Source organism: Gallus gallus, chromosome 18, assembly GCF_016699485.2.
Source record: "Gallus gallus isolate bGalGal1 chromosome 18, bGalGal1.mat.broiler.GRCg7b, whole genome shotgun sequence".
Lineage (NCBI taxonomy): Eukaryota > Metazoa > Chordata > Aves > Galliformes > Phasianidae > Gallus > Gallus gallus.
This window is the reverse complement of record NC_052549.1, coordinates 1,656,120-1,671,989: the sequence shown is the minus strand read 5'-3', so window position 1 is coordinate 1,671,989 and position 15,870 is coordinate 1,656,120. Positions and strand designations below refer to the sequence as shown.

Below are 15,870 nucleotides of genomic sequence, written 5' to 3'. Positions count from 1 at the left end.
GCCTTGAATGCCTGCAGGGATGGGGCATCCACAGCCTCCTTAGGCAACCTGTTCCAGTGTGTTTCCCTCATCCCTCCTTCCTCAAACCCACACACAATTACAGAAGTCTGAACCAGAGAAACCATCACCCATCCTCCCTTAACAGCTTCCTGTCCTCCATCAGCTCGCTCTGCCACCTTCACTGCACAGTACACCTAACGCAGTTCACAGTTGTCTGTTCTGGAGCCCTGCAAAAGCTGCTCCCAGTGTTTGCCATCTCAAACCAACACACAGCTCCTCAGCGCAGGGCAGCAGAAGCAGGCGTGGTTTTGCTGGCACAAAGCACATCTGCAGCAGGTGTGAGGTTGATCAGGGTGCTGTAACAATAATAAGGTCATTCTCTCCAACAATTCAGTTATTTGTTAACCCCCACCTCATTAACAATCTAATCAGAACACTTGATGTTGAGTGGTTTATTCAGATTGTAAATGAAGGTTTTGGAAAACTGTTCTGATGGGGGTAGGGGAGGAATCAATCAAGAAAACCAAAATAAAATGGGAACACAGCAGCATTCAGGTCCTTAAATTAACCTAAATCTCTAAGAGCAATTAATTGGGTCCCATTTTATTTGAAATTTCCTCCTACAGCCTAGGTCCTGGCACCGGGGTACATCCCTTGGGTAACCAGAGAGAGCTCCCCCACTCCCCCCAATTCTGGAGAGTCCACAGCCCTATGAGGGCTTACCTGATTTCACCTCCTACAACTCACAAGATTGTAACTGCTGCTGCATTTCCAATAGCTTCTAGTGTAAAACCAAAATTAAAAACAGCTCAGAGAGAACTCTTGGCTAAAAGAAAAACGACACATGGACCGGCGATATCCAGGGACAGGAGCTGCAAGGGTAAATACTGTCACCACAGGACTTGCACTGCCTACAGCATGCTTGGGAGCTTCAGCCCACAGAGATCCACTGACAACCAAGCTCATCCAGCCGCCAAGGCCAGCCCCTCTTCCCATGGTACCTGCAGGCTCCCCAGCACTGCCAGCCCCAGAGGCCTGTGCAACACAGGGCACCTCTTATAGAGCACGGAGCGTTCTCTACCTCTTTTCCTTCAGTTTACTGTGTTAAGCTTTTTAAGTTTCTTGTTTGATACTTCCTGATGGTTCTTATCTTGTTTCCTTTTCTGGGATGGCGTCTTCTTGTTCTCACCACCTGTCAGTTGGTCCAGGACTACTGCAGCCTCCTTCAGAAGGCGCTGCTCCCGTTTTTCCTTCCGCTCCTCCATCTCTACTATGTCATCCGCAAACAGAGCCTTCAGGGGTGGGATCAGCTTTGGGATGGTTGAAAAGTCACCAAGCCGTACCTGCAACACATTAGGCACAAGAGCACTTGCTTGAGAACTGCCAGCCCTCGCTCCCAGGCTTTTGCAGTTCAGCAAGCAGGGCAGTACCCCTTCCTCTGGGTGGTACCCAGCACAGAGAAGCCCTCACCTTGGTGATGACTCGCAGCTGCCAGGCAGGTGAGCATTTACAACCCCTACAGCAGCCAGTGCACCAATCCCTTATACCAAATTATTGACATTCTCTTCACAGGAAAGCATGTGCACACTGTACATACGGGCTTCGATCAGCCAGTGTGCTGCTCCCACAGTCAGGACAACAGTGGCACTACAGGGTTTAGGATCCCAGACATCTTTTGCAGAAAGCCAATAAGGCATTGCATCAATTAAGAAGGGAAAGGGAATGGAAGTGATCTCTTTAGCTGGCAATAGCACAAACAACAGAGGTGACGTGAGGCAACCATCCAGAAGAATAGATTTCTGTTCTCAAGAGCCGCCAGCACCTGTCCTAAAGAGAATTGGGCACTGTGCCACCCATTCTCTCCCATGTTGATGATAGCTGCTGACAGAAATAAAAGGAGCTGTTTTCACAGGAAACTGCTCTCAGAAGGACATAGCGTGTTGATACATTATTAGAAATGGAAAATTTCATTGCTAAGCAGCCACCCCCAGGTAGCACTGAAACCCTTCTCACAGTCTGAATGAAAAACTCCAAACTTACCCTCATATGATCAAATGCAATTCCAACCTTCTCACTGAAGTCTTCATTGAACAGTGGGATCTTGGCATATCTTTGGCTGAAGTGATTGAGCATGATGAACTCAGCATTCATCTTCATCCCAATCTCAATTGCCTGAGAGGTTGTGCTGCAAAAGGAACAGGAACACGGCACATCATACACACTAGCCAATGCTGCTCCTCCAACAGGGAACAGCAGGCTGCATCTTGCAGCTAATGTTGCATCATACCAACAGCAAACACTAGACACTATACACCACCTGCTGGGCACAAGTTGCCTGCACACACAAGCCCAGGCACTGCTTGCACAGCTGGCAAGTCTCTAGCTTCCATATGACTCAGAGTGAAGGAAAGATGCTAATTAACTCGAAGCTTTTCAGTGCTTCACAACCTGGGGACAAAAGCACAACCCAGGGGTGCCAGCAAGTCCAGCTCACTCACTTCAAATTGCTCTCAAGATCCCCACCACTTTTACTGGGGGCAGCAGGCAGTACCCCTGGCTGCCAAGCTCAGTCTGAATCACACAGACAGCTGACAGCAGTGTGGATGACCCTTCTACTGTCCAAGCTTAGTCCTGCAGTGCAGTCAAGCTGAGGGCCTTTCCTCTCGGGTAGTAGCAACTCTACAAATTGACTGTCTATTTAAAAGCTTCCCCTATTTCTCTCTGGGGATGCTCAAAAGAGAGTTACAGAGCTGGTGCAGTGAGCAACACTTTAATGTTAGTGCTGAAGAGCTCCAAGCTCACCAGAACCACCTACAGGCCTTGGGTCCCTCACCACCAGATCCAAGGTCAAAGCCCAGCTCAGCAGTTTTACCTTCCTTGTAGTGATAAGACAGCAAAACACACCCCACCTGTGTGTTTTCTCTATAGCTTCTTTTTCCATTCCATCTTCCAGTGTTGCTTCATGGATCAGCAGAGTAGCATTTTTCCCTGTGTAAATGATCACATATTTCATCTTCAGCTGAACACACACTAGTTCAGTTGCCTAAATAAGCAAGTGAACTTTCATTTGTACCCAGAGCCCCTCACTGGCTTGCAGTCATAGTACAAAGAGTCTGGGCGTGACCACTTCAGTTACTGACAGTTCAAGGTCATACTCAAAGAGGTCCTTCAAAGAGAAGGTTTTTGTCACCTACCCATTCGTACTAAGGCCATGCAGGGCATTGTGTCACCAGAATATACTACTTTCCATCCAGATTTGTGGATCACTGAACATGCAAAAGCATTTTTACAGTGCTGGACTTCACAAGTCTGAAACTAAACAAGAACGTAAGCATTAGACCTCAAATTCTCTCTTGCCCTTTACTGTAGCACAAGATGCTGTCAGCTTACCTCAGCCAAGTCGTAGCTCTCTAATAGAGAAGTAATAAACCATTTGGTTTTAGATTTGATGTTCTCACAGCCTTTCACAAGGGACTGGCAAGAAATCATTCTGTGAGGGAAGGGAAAAGAAAGGACAGGAACAAAGTAAAACCTGATCTCACCTTTAAGCAGACTTTCTCACACACGTGTATTCTCTGCTCACTGCCTGACAAACGAGATGTGCACTTATCTGTTTTCCCCCTTGCTTTTGCTATCCAGGGCCCCAGTAGCTCATCCAATCATTTCTTCCCCACTGTCATACACCCTGCGTTTCAGGAGTCATTTCACACTAGCCCAACTCCCTAATTTGCAAGCAAGCCCCTCTTAGGTAGCACAACCAAGTAACAGATCCTCTCGTCTCCTCTGTAAGGCACACGTCAGTCCTGCACAGTGAAAAGTATCAAAGAGCAGCCTTCAGTAGAATGACAGGGAGAACAAATGACAGTCATTTGCCTTGAATAAGGACCCAGCAGGAATACTTCCTCACATACCACACAAAAACTCACTTGATGTCTCTGAGAATCGATTCACAGTTGTTGTGGTACTCATGTAGCCAAGGCATGATCTGTTCAGGTGCTACCAGAAACAGAGGACTAAAAGCTTGACCAAGGGAAGCCTGCAAAAGAAAAGACAAGAGGAGAATCAGTACTAGGTAGACACCAAATCACAGAGAAGGAAAACCTTGAGAAAAGAAGGTGCTTTTTCACCACATAGGAAAAGTTCCCCTTCCCTTGCTCTACGGTACACTTGGGAACAGTGAAACAAAAGCACAACTTACAAAAGCTCTCCGCCTCTCCATCAGGATGTTCACCAAGCCCTGCAAAAGGGATGAAAAGACAGCAAGCTGTAGTCAGAAAGACCCAGGAACATAAGTGTCAGCAGTGCTACAGCAGCTCAGCAAGGTGCAGTTTCAGGAAAATCTACAGTCTGAAGTACCAACCACCTTTTTTTTTTTCCCCCAGTAGCTGCACCATACTAAGCTGCTGGAACACTGTCACCACTTTTGCAACAAGCTGGTGACCAGCAGCCCACAACACCATGCCTCTCCACCCTTCCAGAGCTGCAGTGTCTGCTCCCAACAGAAGAGGGAAGAGCAGAAAGCCTCCAGCCAACACAACACTCTCAGTCTGGTTTCCAGACAAGAGACAGGAGACCAGCAAACAGCCTGCCCCAACCAGGCCTGATCTAGAACACACCAACTGATCCCTTTGTGAGGATTTATTGCAAAGCACCGAAAGAAGCTGGGTTGGATACTGATTTAAAAATAAATTAAATAAAAATAAAAAGACATCTCTAGACAATCTACAGGGACCACTAACAGGAAGCAAAAAGGGATTAGAAACAGATTCAGTAGTGCCTGGGGAGCACAAGAGGGGAACCGCAGCCTTAAGAGCAGAGCAGCCTACATTCATCAGCTGCAGCTACATCTGGATCTCAAACAGCAGAGAGGCCTGCACACAGCTCCTTCTCCTTCCAACACATAACCTACCGAATGATGATCCGTATGCATGTGAGACACAAACACAGCTACTATGTTACACAACACTTGGTCAACTTGCTCTCCATAGTGGCGACAGAGCTGTCCAAACGTTCCTTCCCCACAGTCCAAGAGCAGGGATCGGGTAGAGCTGGCAAGACAAGTAACAAAGACAGCCACTGGATGAGCTCTGAGCAGGGTCTATTCAGGGAAGGGGATCTTTTGGGTTGGAGGGCAGAGAGCTATCAGTGCTCCACCTCTGCTGCTACTGTCCTACTAGCCAAAGCGCTAGACACTGTTCCATCTGCAAAGCTCATTCCGGTGTTATGCTGATGGTGAACACACCCTTGGGGCAAATGGCAAAACGAAGACATTAAATGCTTGTCTTTACAAGTAGCTCTCGAGCTTTCCCCACCTACACAGACAGGTGCTTGAGACAGAAGTCCTACAGATCCACTATAGGGGCACTCTCCTTGCGTCATCAGCACACTGGTGAAAATAACCCTTGGGAAACACCCTGGAGACACTGAGCCTCTCCCCAAGCAAAACACACATGGACTTACCTAGTATTTACCAGTGTAGAACTGACATTTCGGATTTTCATTGGAATTGCAGACCCTGTTCCCAAGAACACAATTTCAGGATAAGGATTTCCGTTTCCTGCAAAAATAAGCACGAGTTTGTAAGCATTATCTATGTACTGCTCAGTCAGACACTGTTCAGTTCAACAGCCAAGCACTTCTAGAGACTGTGCACCTGGAATGTTCATTTTTGTTCACCTTAGCATCTAGCTTTCCCACAGCACCAGAATTTGACATGGGAGGACAGAAAACAAAACAGGTACAATCACGAAAACAAAGCAGAATGCATAGCTGCATATAACAGGGGTGCCTGCATTTGGGTCAGGGCAATCCCAGGTAGTTATAAAAACAGGGGGGAAGAGCTCATTGAGAGCAGCCCTGTGGAGAAGGACTTGGGGGTCCTGCTGGACAAGAAGCTGGACATGAGCCAGCAGTGTGCATTTGCAGCCCGGAAGGCCAACTGTGTTCTGGGCTGCATTAAAAAGAGGTGGCCAGCAGGGAGAGGGAGGTGATTGTGCCCCTCTACTCAGCTCTTGTGAGGCCCCATCTGCAGTACTGCATCCAGACCTGGGGCCCCCAGCACAGGAAAGACACAGAGCTTTTGGAGTGGGTCCAGAGGAGGACCACTAAGATGATCAGAGGGCTGGAGCACCTCTCCTATGAGGAAAGGTGGGCACTGGGCTTGTTTAGCTTGGAGAAGAGAAGGCTCCGGGAAGACCTCATTGTGGCCTTCCAGTACTTGAAGGGAGTGTGTAAACAGGAGGGGGAATGGCTGTTTACGAGGGTGGATAGTGACAGGACAAAGGGGAATGGTTTTAAACTGAGACAGGGGAGGTTTAGGTTGGATATTAGGAAAAAGTTTTTCTCCCAGAGGGTGGTGATGCACTGGAACAGGTTGCCCAAGGAGGCTGTGGATGCCCCATCCCTGCAGGCATTCAAGGCCAGGCTGGATGTGGCTCTGGGCAGCCTGGTCTGGTGGTTGGCGACCCTGCACATAGCAGGGGGTTGAAACTTGATGATCATTGTGGTCCTTTTCAAGCCAGGCATTCTATAATTCTATGATAACAAGGCAGGCAAATGAGGACTCATCTCACTGGCCAACACAGAGCTGCCAGTTCAAGAGGGATGTACCTACTGTTCCACACTGCCCTAACTCCCTGCATCAGGATCCAGACAGTGAGTCAGAGGTGCTGCACCATACCATGAAAGCCTCACTATCAACAGGACAACTGAAATTTAGAGAACACTTCACAGGGAGCTGCTTCTAGAGGAGGGTATTTCCCAAACATAAGGACTCGTACTTTGCCTGCTGTGACAGCATTCAACACAAGCAGAGCTCATCACCACAGAGAAACACCACGCAGCTGCTTTGTCTGTAGTTGCCCCCAAGCGGTCAATCCCCAAACCTAGCAGCTTTAGAACAGCAGAAGCAGAAGACTGCATAATTCAACAGGTATAAGCTAAAATCAGTTTGAACTCAGCCTGAAATTTGCACAGCTCCTGGAGGACCTCATAGCACATCTTGGGCAGCAGGAAGACCTGCACATTCACAGCTTGACTTGAGCTTTAAAGCACTGGCTCACCAGGACCTTCTGCTTGCCATTACACAGAGATAAGACAAGTTGCTGATCTTTACCAGGTACAGCAGGCAGGCTCTCTTTGCACTCCTTCACACGAGCCTGGAAGTTAGGGAGATCCAGGGCTTCAGCAACAAATGTATCATGATCACAGACGGTCACAGCATCTCTGAAAGAAGAGGCCAGGTATCAGGATGGGGGGGTGACAAGCAACTGAAAAAACAGCACTTTTCAAAGCAACATGACAAATTACTGTGCCAAAACAGCCTTCCAACAAAGGGTCAAATACCCCTTCCATTTCGAGCAGTGGGACAAGATATCCATGAGTATGGTGTGGGCTAGAAAGGTCAGGCAGGACTGAGCCGCCCTACAAAAATAACCATCCCACCTAAGCTCCTATAACAGCACTATGCTCCTGGGCACTGTCCAGGCTCAGAGAGTAGCTAGACACTAGGGGGCACTGCATGGCCCGTCATGGGAAGCAGCAAGACTCTTGCAAGAATAGCAACCACCTGACAGGGCTCCAGGCACTCATCAGAAGCTGAAGTGTCCCCTGATTCTGCATCAGTGCACATACACTACTACAGGCCTTGACACCCTGAAGAGAAACCATTTCCTCTTAGCGTCTAGGGTCTCCTGTTCTACTCAAAGAGACATAATTTTGAGTCACAGTAAACAGTGCATCACAGAACTCTCTGCCCTCAAGAGCCTCATCCAACACCTTCTCCTGCTTGCACACTAAGCAAGTGACAGTGCAGAAGCTTGCTCTGTTTAATCAACTGGGGCTTTCAGCTCTAATACCATTTGAAAACACAAAGTCTGGTAAGATTTTCACCTGACTTCCTGAGGAGTCTCTCCTTACCACAGCCAGTTGGGTGCATAGCATGTGAGATCAAACGCAGAGGATAGAGAAATGCATATTGGACTTCAAGAGTGAGGAATGAAAACGACCTTCCAAACTACTGTCCAAATTATTTAATCAGCAATTCATTCATCTGTGTCCTACACTTCAGATTTTCAGTGAAGGGACACACCCCTCAGAACACATCTTATAGCCCAACACGCAAAAAACTGAGATGCCAAGAAGATTCCCACTGACCTCTGCCACTCCTGGTGGGGTCTGAAGTGGTATTTCAAAAGGCACTCTCCTCGCACAATGGGCACACTACATACAGCCTCTTCTTCCTGCAGGGAGAAATGCAACATGAAACACATTCTTCACTCAAGGGTGTGAGGTACAGAGGCAGGAAGGGCCTTACCTACCTTGATCTGGTATGTGGTGAGCAGAGGGAAGATCTCTGGGTGGATGAGGTTCAGCTGGCTTTGGATCTTGTAGCTGCGCGCATTGTGCACCGCAGAGCAGTTCTCATTGAGCACCAAGTGCTGAGTTCCAGGTCCAAATCTATAAGAGGATGACAAAATATACAACAGCTTCAGCCCCACACTGGCATATGCACACACCTGAGCCACTTGCTAAAAATCTCATCTGAGACAGAGCTCTGCTGCCACCCAACACCTACTCTGGGAAAATCTTTACAACATCAGAACACGCTGCTGTCCAGTAATGATGTAAAGCCAAGCAATCAGAAGACCACGCACCTTTCCAGCCACTGCTGGTAGCGGCTGTCCCGAAGCACTGACTCTGGAGTCATGTGAATAACCAAGGCAACCTTATCCTCATTGAGTCCTTCCTGGTACCTGGAGCACATTCAAATACGGAAAGGATACATGAGCACTGATCCTTAATCACCTTGGCACTGACTCCAATTCCACTCTTGTACTATTGAAGATGTTCCACCAGGAGCAAGCAGAGCACAGATCTCAAGAGCACAGCCCAGGAGCTCCAGAGTATCCACCACAGGGGGTCTAAGGCTCACAGTGAGGGTCTAAGACAGTTATGTGCTGACATATCCACTCTCAGACCCAGAGCAGCTGTCCTCCTACAAGACAAGCAACATCTGCAGAGCCTTTCAGAAGCTCAGCGTGCCTCTGCACAAATCTCATGGAGATATTACATGCAGACTAAGCATCTAGACTCACTGCACAAAAAAAGCAGGAGTCTCAGCATTGCTCCATAGCAACCCACCAGCTCCTCCCCTGAAAGCCCTGGGAAGACAGATCTGTCACAGAACCCCACAGGTCCTACAAATAGACCTGCCTTTTCTAGAAGGCTCAGCATGGACGTCTTCCCCCAAACACTTCAGGTCACCCATCCCCGCTACCTTCGGAAGGTCTCATTTTCACAGACAGCGTCCACAAAGCCCTCATGGGGACATTCCAACACAATGAACACTGGGCCAGGATCACCAGGGGCACACAGTTCTTCAGGCGAAAGCTGCAGACAGATATACAAAGATCACACTGTGGGATGAAGGTGTACAAGCAGCCCTTTGTGCATCATTACATCAAGCTCTATTCAGCAGTTCTACCAGCAAGCCCCCAGCAGGCTGCAAAACCACAGTGCAGTCCTCACGCAGTGGGAGGACAGGACAAGAACAAGTTTGCATTTTGCTGTGTCACAACAAACGCAATCCTGGTCTTAGAAGAAAAAAACCAAAGGGAACTTCAGCAGCTTCTGGGCACTCAGTGCAGATTCAGACACCAGTAACAGCCTGCTTAGGAGAAGAAGCTCTGCTAAATTCTTATGACACAAAGATATGTCAGTTGTATCCATCCAGGTTATGGTCTTCACTTACAGATCACCTGGGACACTGCCAGGGCTGACCGCCTCTCACTTCTAACTAGAGTCTGAGAGATTAAGACTCACTTCGCCTCTGTGCTCTAAGAAGGGCAAAGTAAGGAGGGAACAATGGCTATACAAGCATTCAAGTCCCAGATATAAAATATGTAGGGATCAGTTCCACTCGTTCACATCTAAATCTGGATCAGCTTGGGAAAGTGAGACAAGCCCCAGCAAATCAGAGACATTCATAGTCAGAAATGAACACATTTCAGAGTGTACTTCTTTAATCACACCCCCACAACATCCTCCAACAGACACTCCTCAAGAGCCAACTTCAGCAACAACTTGGGGCTGAAAACAAGGACCAGCCACCAAAAGTAACCACTCAAAGCTCAGAAACACCAAAAGCCATACAAACACCTTAGCAGAGATGAGAAACAACAGGCAGAAAACTATCACCCACCCTTGTATCAAGAGCAAAAAAAATGAACAATAACAAAACTGTTACTGTCCCAGTGCCCACTCATAACCGCAGCATTCTACAGAAAAATACTGCAATCTCCCCTCCTTCACTGGACCCAGTCAGAAAGCATATAAGCATCTTACCTCCTTGCCTTCAAAAGTGATGCTCTCCCCATTTTTAAGAGCTGTAATTATAGGAAGAATGGCTGGTGTTCCCCTGAAAACAAGGCCATTGAAAATTTAGCTTGACATCTTCAATACGCCAGGGCTTGCCCCGTTCCCCATGCAGGGCTCTCATACTTACACTGGCAGACCCATCTCCTGTGCTTTAAGAACTAAAAATTTTCCCTTCTTTGGGTGAATCTGAAACGAGTTAAAACAGAATTAATCAACCAAATAAAGGAGCATTAAGCAATGCCAGGAAATAAGATCCTTATATGTCCAGCTTAGCTATTTCCTGAGAAGCCAAGGGATTTCTTGTTCCCCCCCTTTCCCTCCAATATCAGATTTTGTGAAACAAAGTCTTCTCCACTGTTCCAGTTCAGAAATGAAGAATCCAGCGTATCACACTCCGTAGATGTGGAACAGCAGATCTTTAATAAATCACCTTCCAGACAAGGAAGGAGTAGGTTTTTTTATTATTATTATTATTGCCAGTTCCCCTGCCACTAGTCTAACTTACTCCCAAAAAGTTTTCACCAGATCTTTTGGGTTTTGAGGATCAGGCTGTTGCTTCTCTCTCTTCTTTTGTGATATAGACAGGATAGACTTCCATAGTATAAGCATACAGCAAAAACAGAACTCGTATACTCTTAATTGGCTGCCTAGTAAAGAGTGTTAGCAAAAAAAACCTACCAGTTTTAACTGGTTTCTATTCATACTACTCCTGCCTTTTTGAAAGTAGACCTATAAAGCTTCTAGATTTTTGCTTGAAAACACTATTTACTAATAAATCCATCTAGCAAGATGCAATATTGAGCAAGGTATCTTTGTGTGCAGGCTTACTTTACAAAGGAATGCCATCACCAGATCAGGATGCCTGTTGGCATGCTTCTGTTCACCATCTGCAACAAAAAGAAAAATTACTGAATGTCTTCACTGAATATCACTTTCCCTTAAGCCAAGATGAATTATTAAAACGTTAACGAATGTTTTAACGTCATCCAGCCAACCTGCAGCCCATCGACAAAGTGTCCTGAGCACCTACGGCCAGAGGTTCAGCTACAAGCAAAAGTAAAACCCATGTCTGAACATTTATCAGCATTCATTCATAATTACATTACAAAGGCTGAAGAACCCACTCCAGACAGGAGCAAATCAATACAAGGCCTAACCACAACTCCACGCAGGAATCATGCCCTGTGTTAAGGCCTTCTTAGTTTTGCTTCAGGTCCTGAAGTACTAGACCTCACTGTGCTCCATGTAAGCCTTCAGCTGAGCTCCTGTACAGATCTCACTTGCATCAGGCAAACAGCTTAGAGGACAAAAGAATGTCCTTAGCCTGGTTTCAGGTCAATCAAATTTAAAGTTCCATTGTTTTCACCTGTTTTCTTTGGGCTTCCTTTTTCCTTGCTCTCATCCAAGCTTTGCTGCGCAGCTCTTGGGGATCCAGGCTCTGTGTCACTTTCTGAGCTACTTCCATCTTGGGCTGATAATCCAGGACTCTGAGGAAATGTACTTTCAGCAGCTAGTGGTTTTCCTGTTCAAAATCCAAGAAAAACAGGCAAAAATCTCTCAAGCAAAGTGGACAAACAAGAAAAGCAAGAGCAGCATTTCCACTTATGTGATATTAGCCTTCAAACTGTACCAAACTACAGAACCCTTCCACCAGTCTGACTTGGTCTTCAGTTGCCACCTGTCGTCTACATCCTCCAGATTCCATCAGAACAGCCAGACACTGTGAAAACTATGCCTGTTCTTGAAGTATTGCAACTTTCAGCAGCAAGAATACTCAGCTGGCTAATAAAGCCAAAATTCAGCCATGTTACACGCGTCATTCTAAGCACACTTCTAAAGGAACAAATGAAAGCTGACTCAGCATGTCTCATTTCTTCGAGAGAGATCTTACTGCTGAGAAAAACGTGCAAATTCTTAAACCTCTGCTTACTCAGGCTTGCAAACAGAAGCTGCTCCTTCAATCACCTTAAGCATAATTAATGAGCAAGTGTTTCTCCTGTTTAACTACTGCATCACACACTCACCTACTAGAGGTATTTGGTGGACTGTCATTGTCTCATCCTTGTATTCTGGCTCTGTGTGCAACTGCACAGCTGGGGAGAGAACAAAAACAGGCATTAAGAAGTTCATAAGAGATTCATAGTCTACAAGAATTACTATCAGGAAAGCATCTTTTCCTCACTGAAGAAAGAAAAAAAACACAGAATGACCAACCCCCTTTCCTTTTTCTGCCCCAGTGCAAGGATCAAAGAATAATTAAAGCTCTTAGAAGCCTGATGTCCTCAAAACACAGTCCATAACACCATGGTAAGCAAGTTCACTGGTAATCTCCAGAAGCAAACTTCCTCAACAGTGCTTTGAAGCCGAGTTCCGTATCCTAGTTGGGCAGACTGACAGCTGCCTGTCACAACCAGACCTGGAAACACTATTTTTCTTCCAGACAGTTCTTGGGTTGGATTTGAAGGGACCTAACCCCGAGCTATTTATTCTGAAGGTGGTAGTACCTAATGCAACTTTGGATACAGTTGAAAGCAGAAGTTACAGCTTTATATTAGCTGCATATCCCTAACATACATACCTAAATCCATTCTTTTTAGGGGCCCAGGAAAGAGACGAATAGCTTTCAAGTAGTTTTGCTGGGAAAAAAAAAAAAAAAAAAAAAAAGAGTGAATCGGTAAACTATCCCTCAGCAGTGCAAACTTTCAGAAGTTACAGTTTACTTTCATGAAATCAGAAGCTCAATATCTGGTCAGAAGAAATTGGGCAGCACTCAGCCAGCCAGAAAGCAGTGGGCAGGTGTCCCACCCACCCCCAGCAGGCATCACCCATTCACAGAAAGAAAGGAAAATGAAGAACAGTGCCTCCCATCCCTTGAATCACCATTACTACCCAGCAGATACTACAAGGAAATTAAATGACAGTGAGGAACAGAAATGTAAGCCTAGACGTGGCCTTAGACTGCTAAGGATTGCCTTAAGCAGGTATTCAGAAACCAAGTTTCTATTAAAATGTGGGGAAGAAGAACAGTCAGAAGAACTGCCCTTTTTTTTTCTAAAATGGTTTACCAGAATATGAGCTGACAAGTCAGTTTTAAGTAATAGAAGTGTGATGCTGTCTTGTATGTAAAAGAGAAGATTTGCTTTTAAAACTCAACGTCTCTGGTACAGTCTTCAGGTTGGCTCTGTCCCAGAACAGCATCTCAGACTCAGCTGATCCACTGCCTTAGGTGCATAGAATCACCAAGGTTGGAAAAGACCTCCAAGATCACCTGAGATCACCCACCAAGATCACCCAGTCCAACCGTCCACCTACCACCAGTATTTCCCCACTAAACCATGTCCCATAGAACAACAACTGAATGTTTCTTGAACACCTCCAGGGATGATGACTCCACCACCTCCCTGGGAAGCCCATTCCAGCGCCTGGCCACTCTTTCAGAGAAGAAATTTTTCCTAATATCCAATCTGAATCTCCCTTAGTGCAACACAAGGCCATTCCCTCTTGTCCTATCACTAACTACACAGGAGAAGAGGCAGATCTCTATCTCACTACAACCTCCCTCCAGGCAGTTGTAGAGAGCTATAAGATAATTCCCGAGCCTCCTTTTTTCCAGACTAAATAATCCCAGTTCCCCCAGCTACTCTTCCTTAGACTCGTGATCCAGACCCCTCATGAGCTTCATTGCTCTTCTCTGTACACGCTCCACTGCCTCAGTGTCTTTCTTATAGTGAGAGGCCTTAACACCACTTCTCCCAATTGAAAGGTAAGCTCCAATATTTGACACTTTCCTGTCCCCTTTCTGGAGGCTTCCACTACTTACCAGCTTTGGTGGCCCCAGGAAGACACACCTTTGAAGCCCCATAGCCTTTAATGTGAGGATCATACCTAAAACAAAGCAGAGAAACAACTTCATCACAGCCAAACAAAGAGGTAGTGGATCTTGCTGGGAAGGTCCCTCTCACTGTCAGAGCTTCTCATGGAAGACCAGACCTGAAATTGCAACCAATCTCAATTTTGCCTCAGCTTTGTGGTGGTTTCAACAAGTTACTCATCTCTGCAGATACAGGAAGCACCCATAAACCTTGATCATCATCATGCGGGACAAGTTACCTGAGCAGGCTGTTAACCTCTCCGTTTCCTGGAGAGAGCCAAAGTACAGTGGACAAGATGCTAAGCACTCAGTCTGAATGTCACCCTATGCTGAGGATAGGGGTGGACCGGGATCTTTTCAGTTCAGATCAAAAAGCTCCCTAAGCAGGCAGCACCAGCATCTCCTGAAGCCTTCAGGCCCACAAAGCCATGTGCGCAGACATGCAGTGCCCTCCCCGCCGTGCCCTGCACCCTGAGGCGGTGCCACACCGCAGCTAAAGAACCCCCACCTCCCGCCGGCTCTGACAGCTCCCGAGAGCCTGCGGGCAGAGCCGAGCCCCGCCCCTGCGGCCGGACGGGGAGACAGGACCCACTCACCCGGCAGCCCGCCGACGTTGGCCCAGGCCACCCTGCTGAGGAAGATGCTGTCCAGGTGCGAGATCTTCAGCCTGGGGACAAAGCGGGGCGAGGGCGGTAAGCTGGGGCCGGTGCGGCCCGGGACGTCCCCCCGCGGCTCCCCTCGCTACTTACTTGTGCTCCTGCATGGCCCTCTGCGTCCCCTCGCCGCAGTTGAAGAGGTACCTGAGGGACACGGGGATCAGCGCGGGCCGGCAGCCCCGGCCCGGTCCCGGCCCCGGCCCCCGCACTCACCGGTTGAACTCGGAGAAGACGTAGACGGAGGCGCCCGCGTCGCGGCTGCCGGCCGCCACCACCTGCACGTACACGGTGTTGGGCCCTGACAGACCCGTGCCCGCGCTGCGCCGCCGCTCGCGGGCCCACACGTGCCGCGGGACATCCTTAGGCCGCCGTGCCGCCGAAGGCCCCTCGGCCATGACCGTGCCCGCACCCCACGCCAAACCGCGCCGCAGCGTCCACGCCAGCCTCCACATCCGCGTGCAGCGCCCCGCCCCGGAACTCCACCAGCCGCCAATGAGAGCGCAGCGGCTCCGGCATTCTCCCTCACCACGTGATGAGGGCGAACCAATGAGGAGCGAAAGACGACCCGGCGGACGTCTGCTATCACGTGACCGGAGGTACTCAATGGGACGGTTCCTGCCTGGGGGCGGGGCTTAGCGGCGGCTCTCTGTAGCTGTGGCTGCGGGCGGGCTGTGTGCTCTGCGGCTTTGTGTGTGCTTCAAACATAACCGCTGCGTTTTACTGTCACCGGAGCACCCGACGTAAACAGTCCCAACCATCAATATCCACTTTCTTCCTCGCTTCCAAAGACGAACCTTATCTTTCTCAGAGTTCTGCTTTCCAAACACTGTCTCCCTTTATTCTTAGTGCCAACGTTCTCTTTTCCCTTCATTTTCGCAGGCCGCAGTGCCAGGCCTGCAGCTCTCAGCACGGCTGTTTACAGACGTTCTGTCAGTCCTATATGATTCATTGTCCATCTCCCCAAGC

The 15,870-nt window shown here is 48.0% G+C and overlaps 1 protein-coding gene across 1 annotated transcript; it reads right to left on the bottom strand.

The window, feature by feature from the left end:
• Positions 1–437: 437 nt before the first annotated feature.
• Positions 438–15,377, bottom strand: ELAC2 (elaC ribonuclease Z 2). The gene is made up of 24 exons (XM_415584.8): positions 15,118–15,377; positions 14,998–15,048; positions 14,845–14,915; positions 14,198–14,262; positions 12,956–13,013; positions 12,402–12,470; positions 11,744–11,899; positions 11,206–11,264; positions 10,505–10,563; positions 10,345–10,417; positions 9,278–9,390; positions 8,655–8,753; positions 8,319–8,457; positions 8,155–8,240; positions 7,115–7,224; positions 5,461–5,557; positions 4,910–5,048; positions 4,199–4,237; positions 3,927–4,036; positions 3,391–3,490; positions 3,195–3,315; positions 2,910–2,988; positions 2,041–2,185; positions 438–1,343 (listed from the first exon to the last, which is right to left on the bottom strand). Exons 1-24 carry the CDS (start codon positions 15,354–15,356, stop codon positions 1,092–1,094), a joined length of 2,529 nt encoding a protein of 842 aa, XP_415584.5. The 5' UTR covers positions 15,357–15,377; the 3' UTR covers positions 438–1,091.
• Between the last annotated feature and the right edge of the window lie 493 nt (positions 15,378–15,870).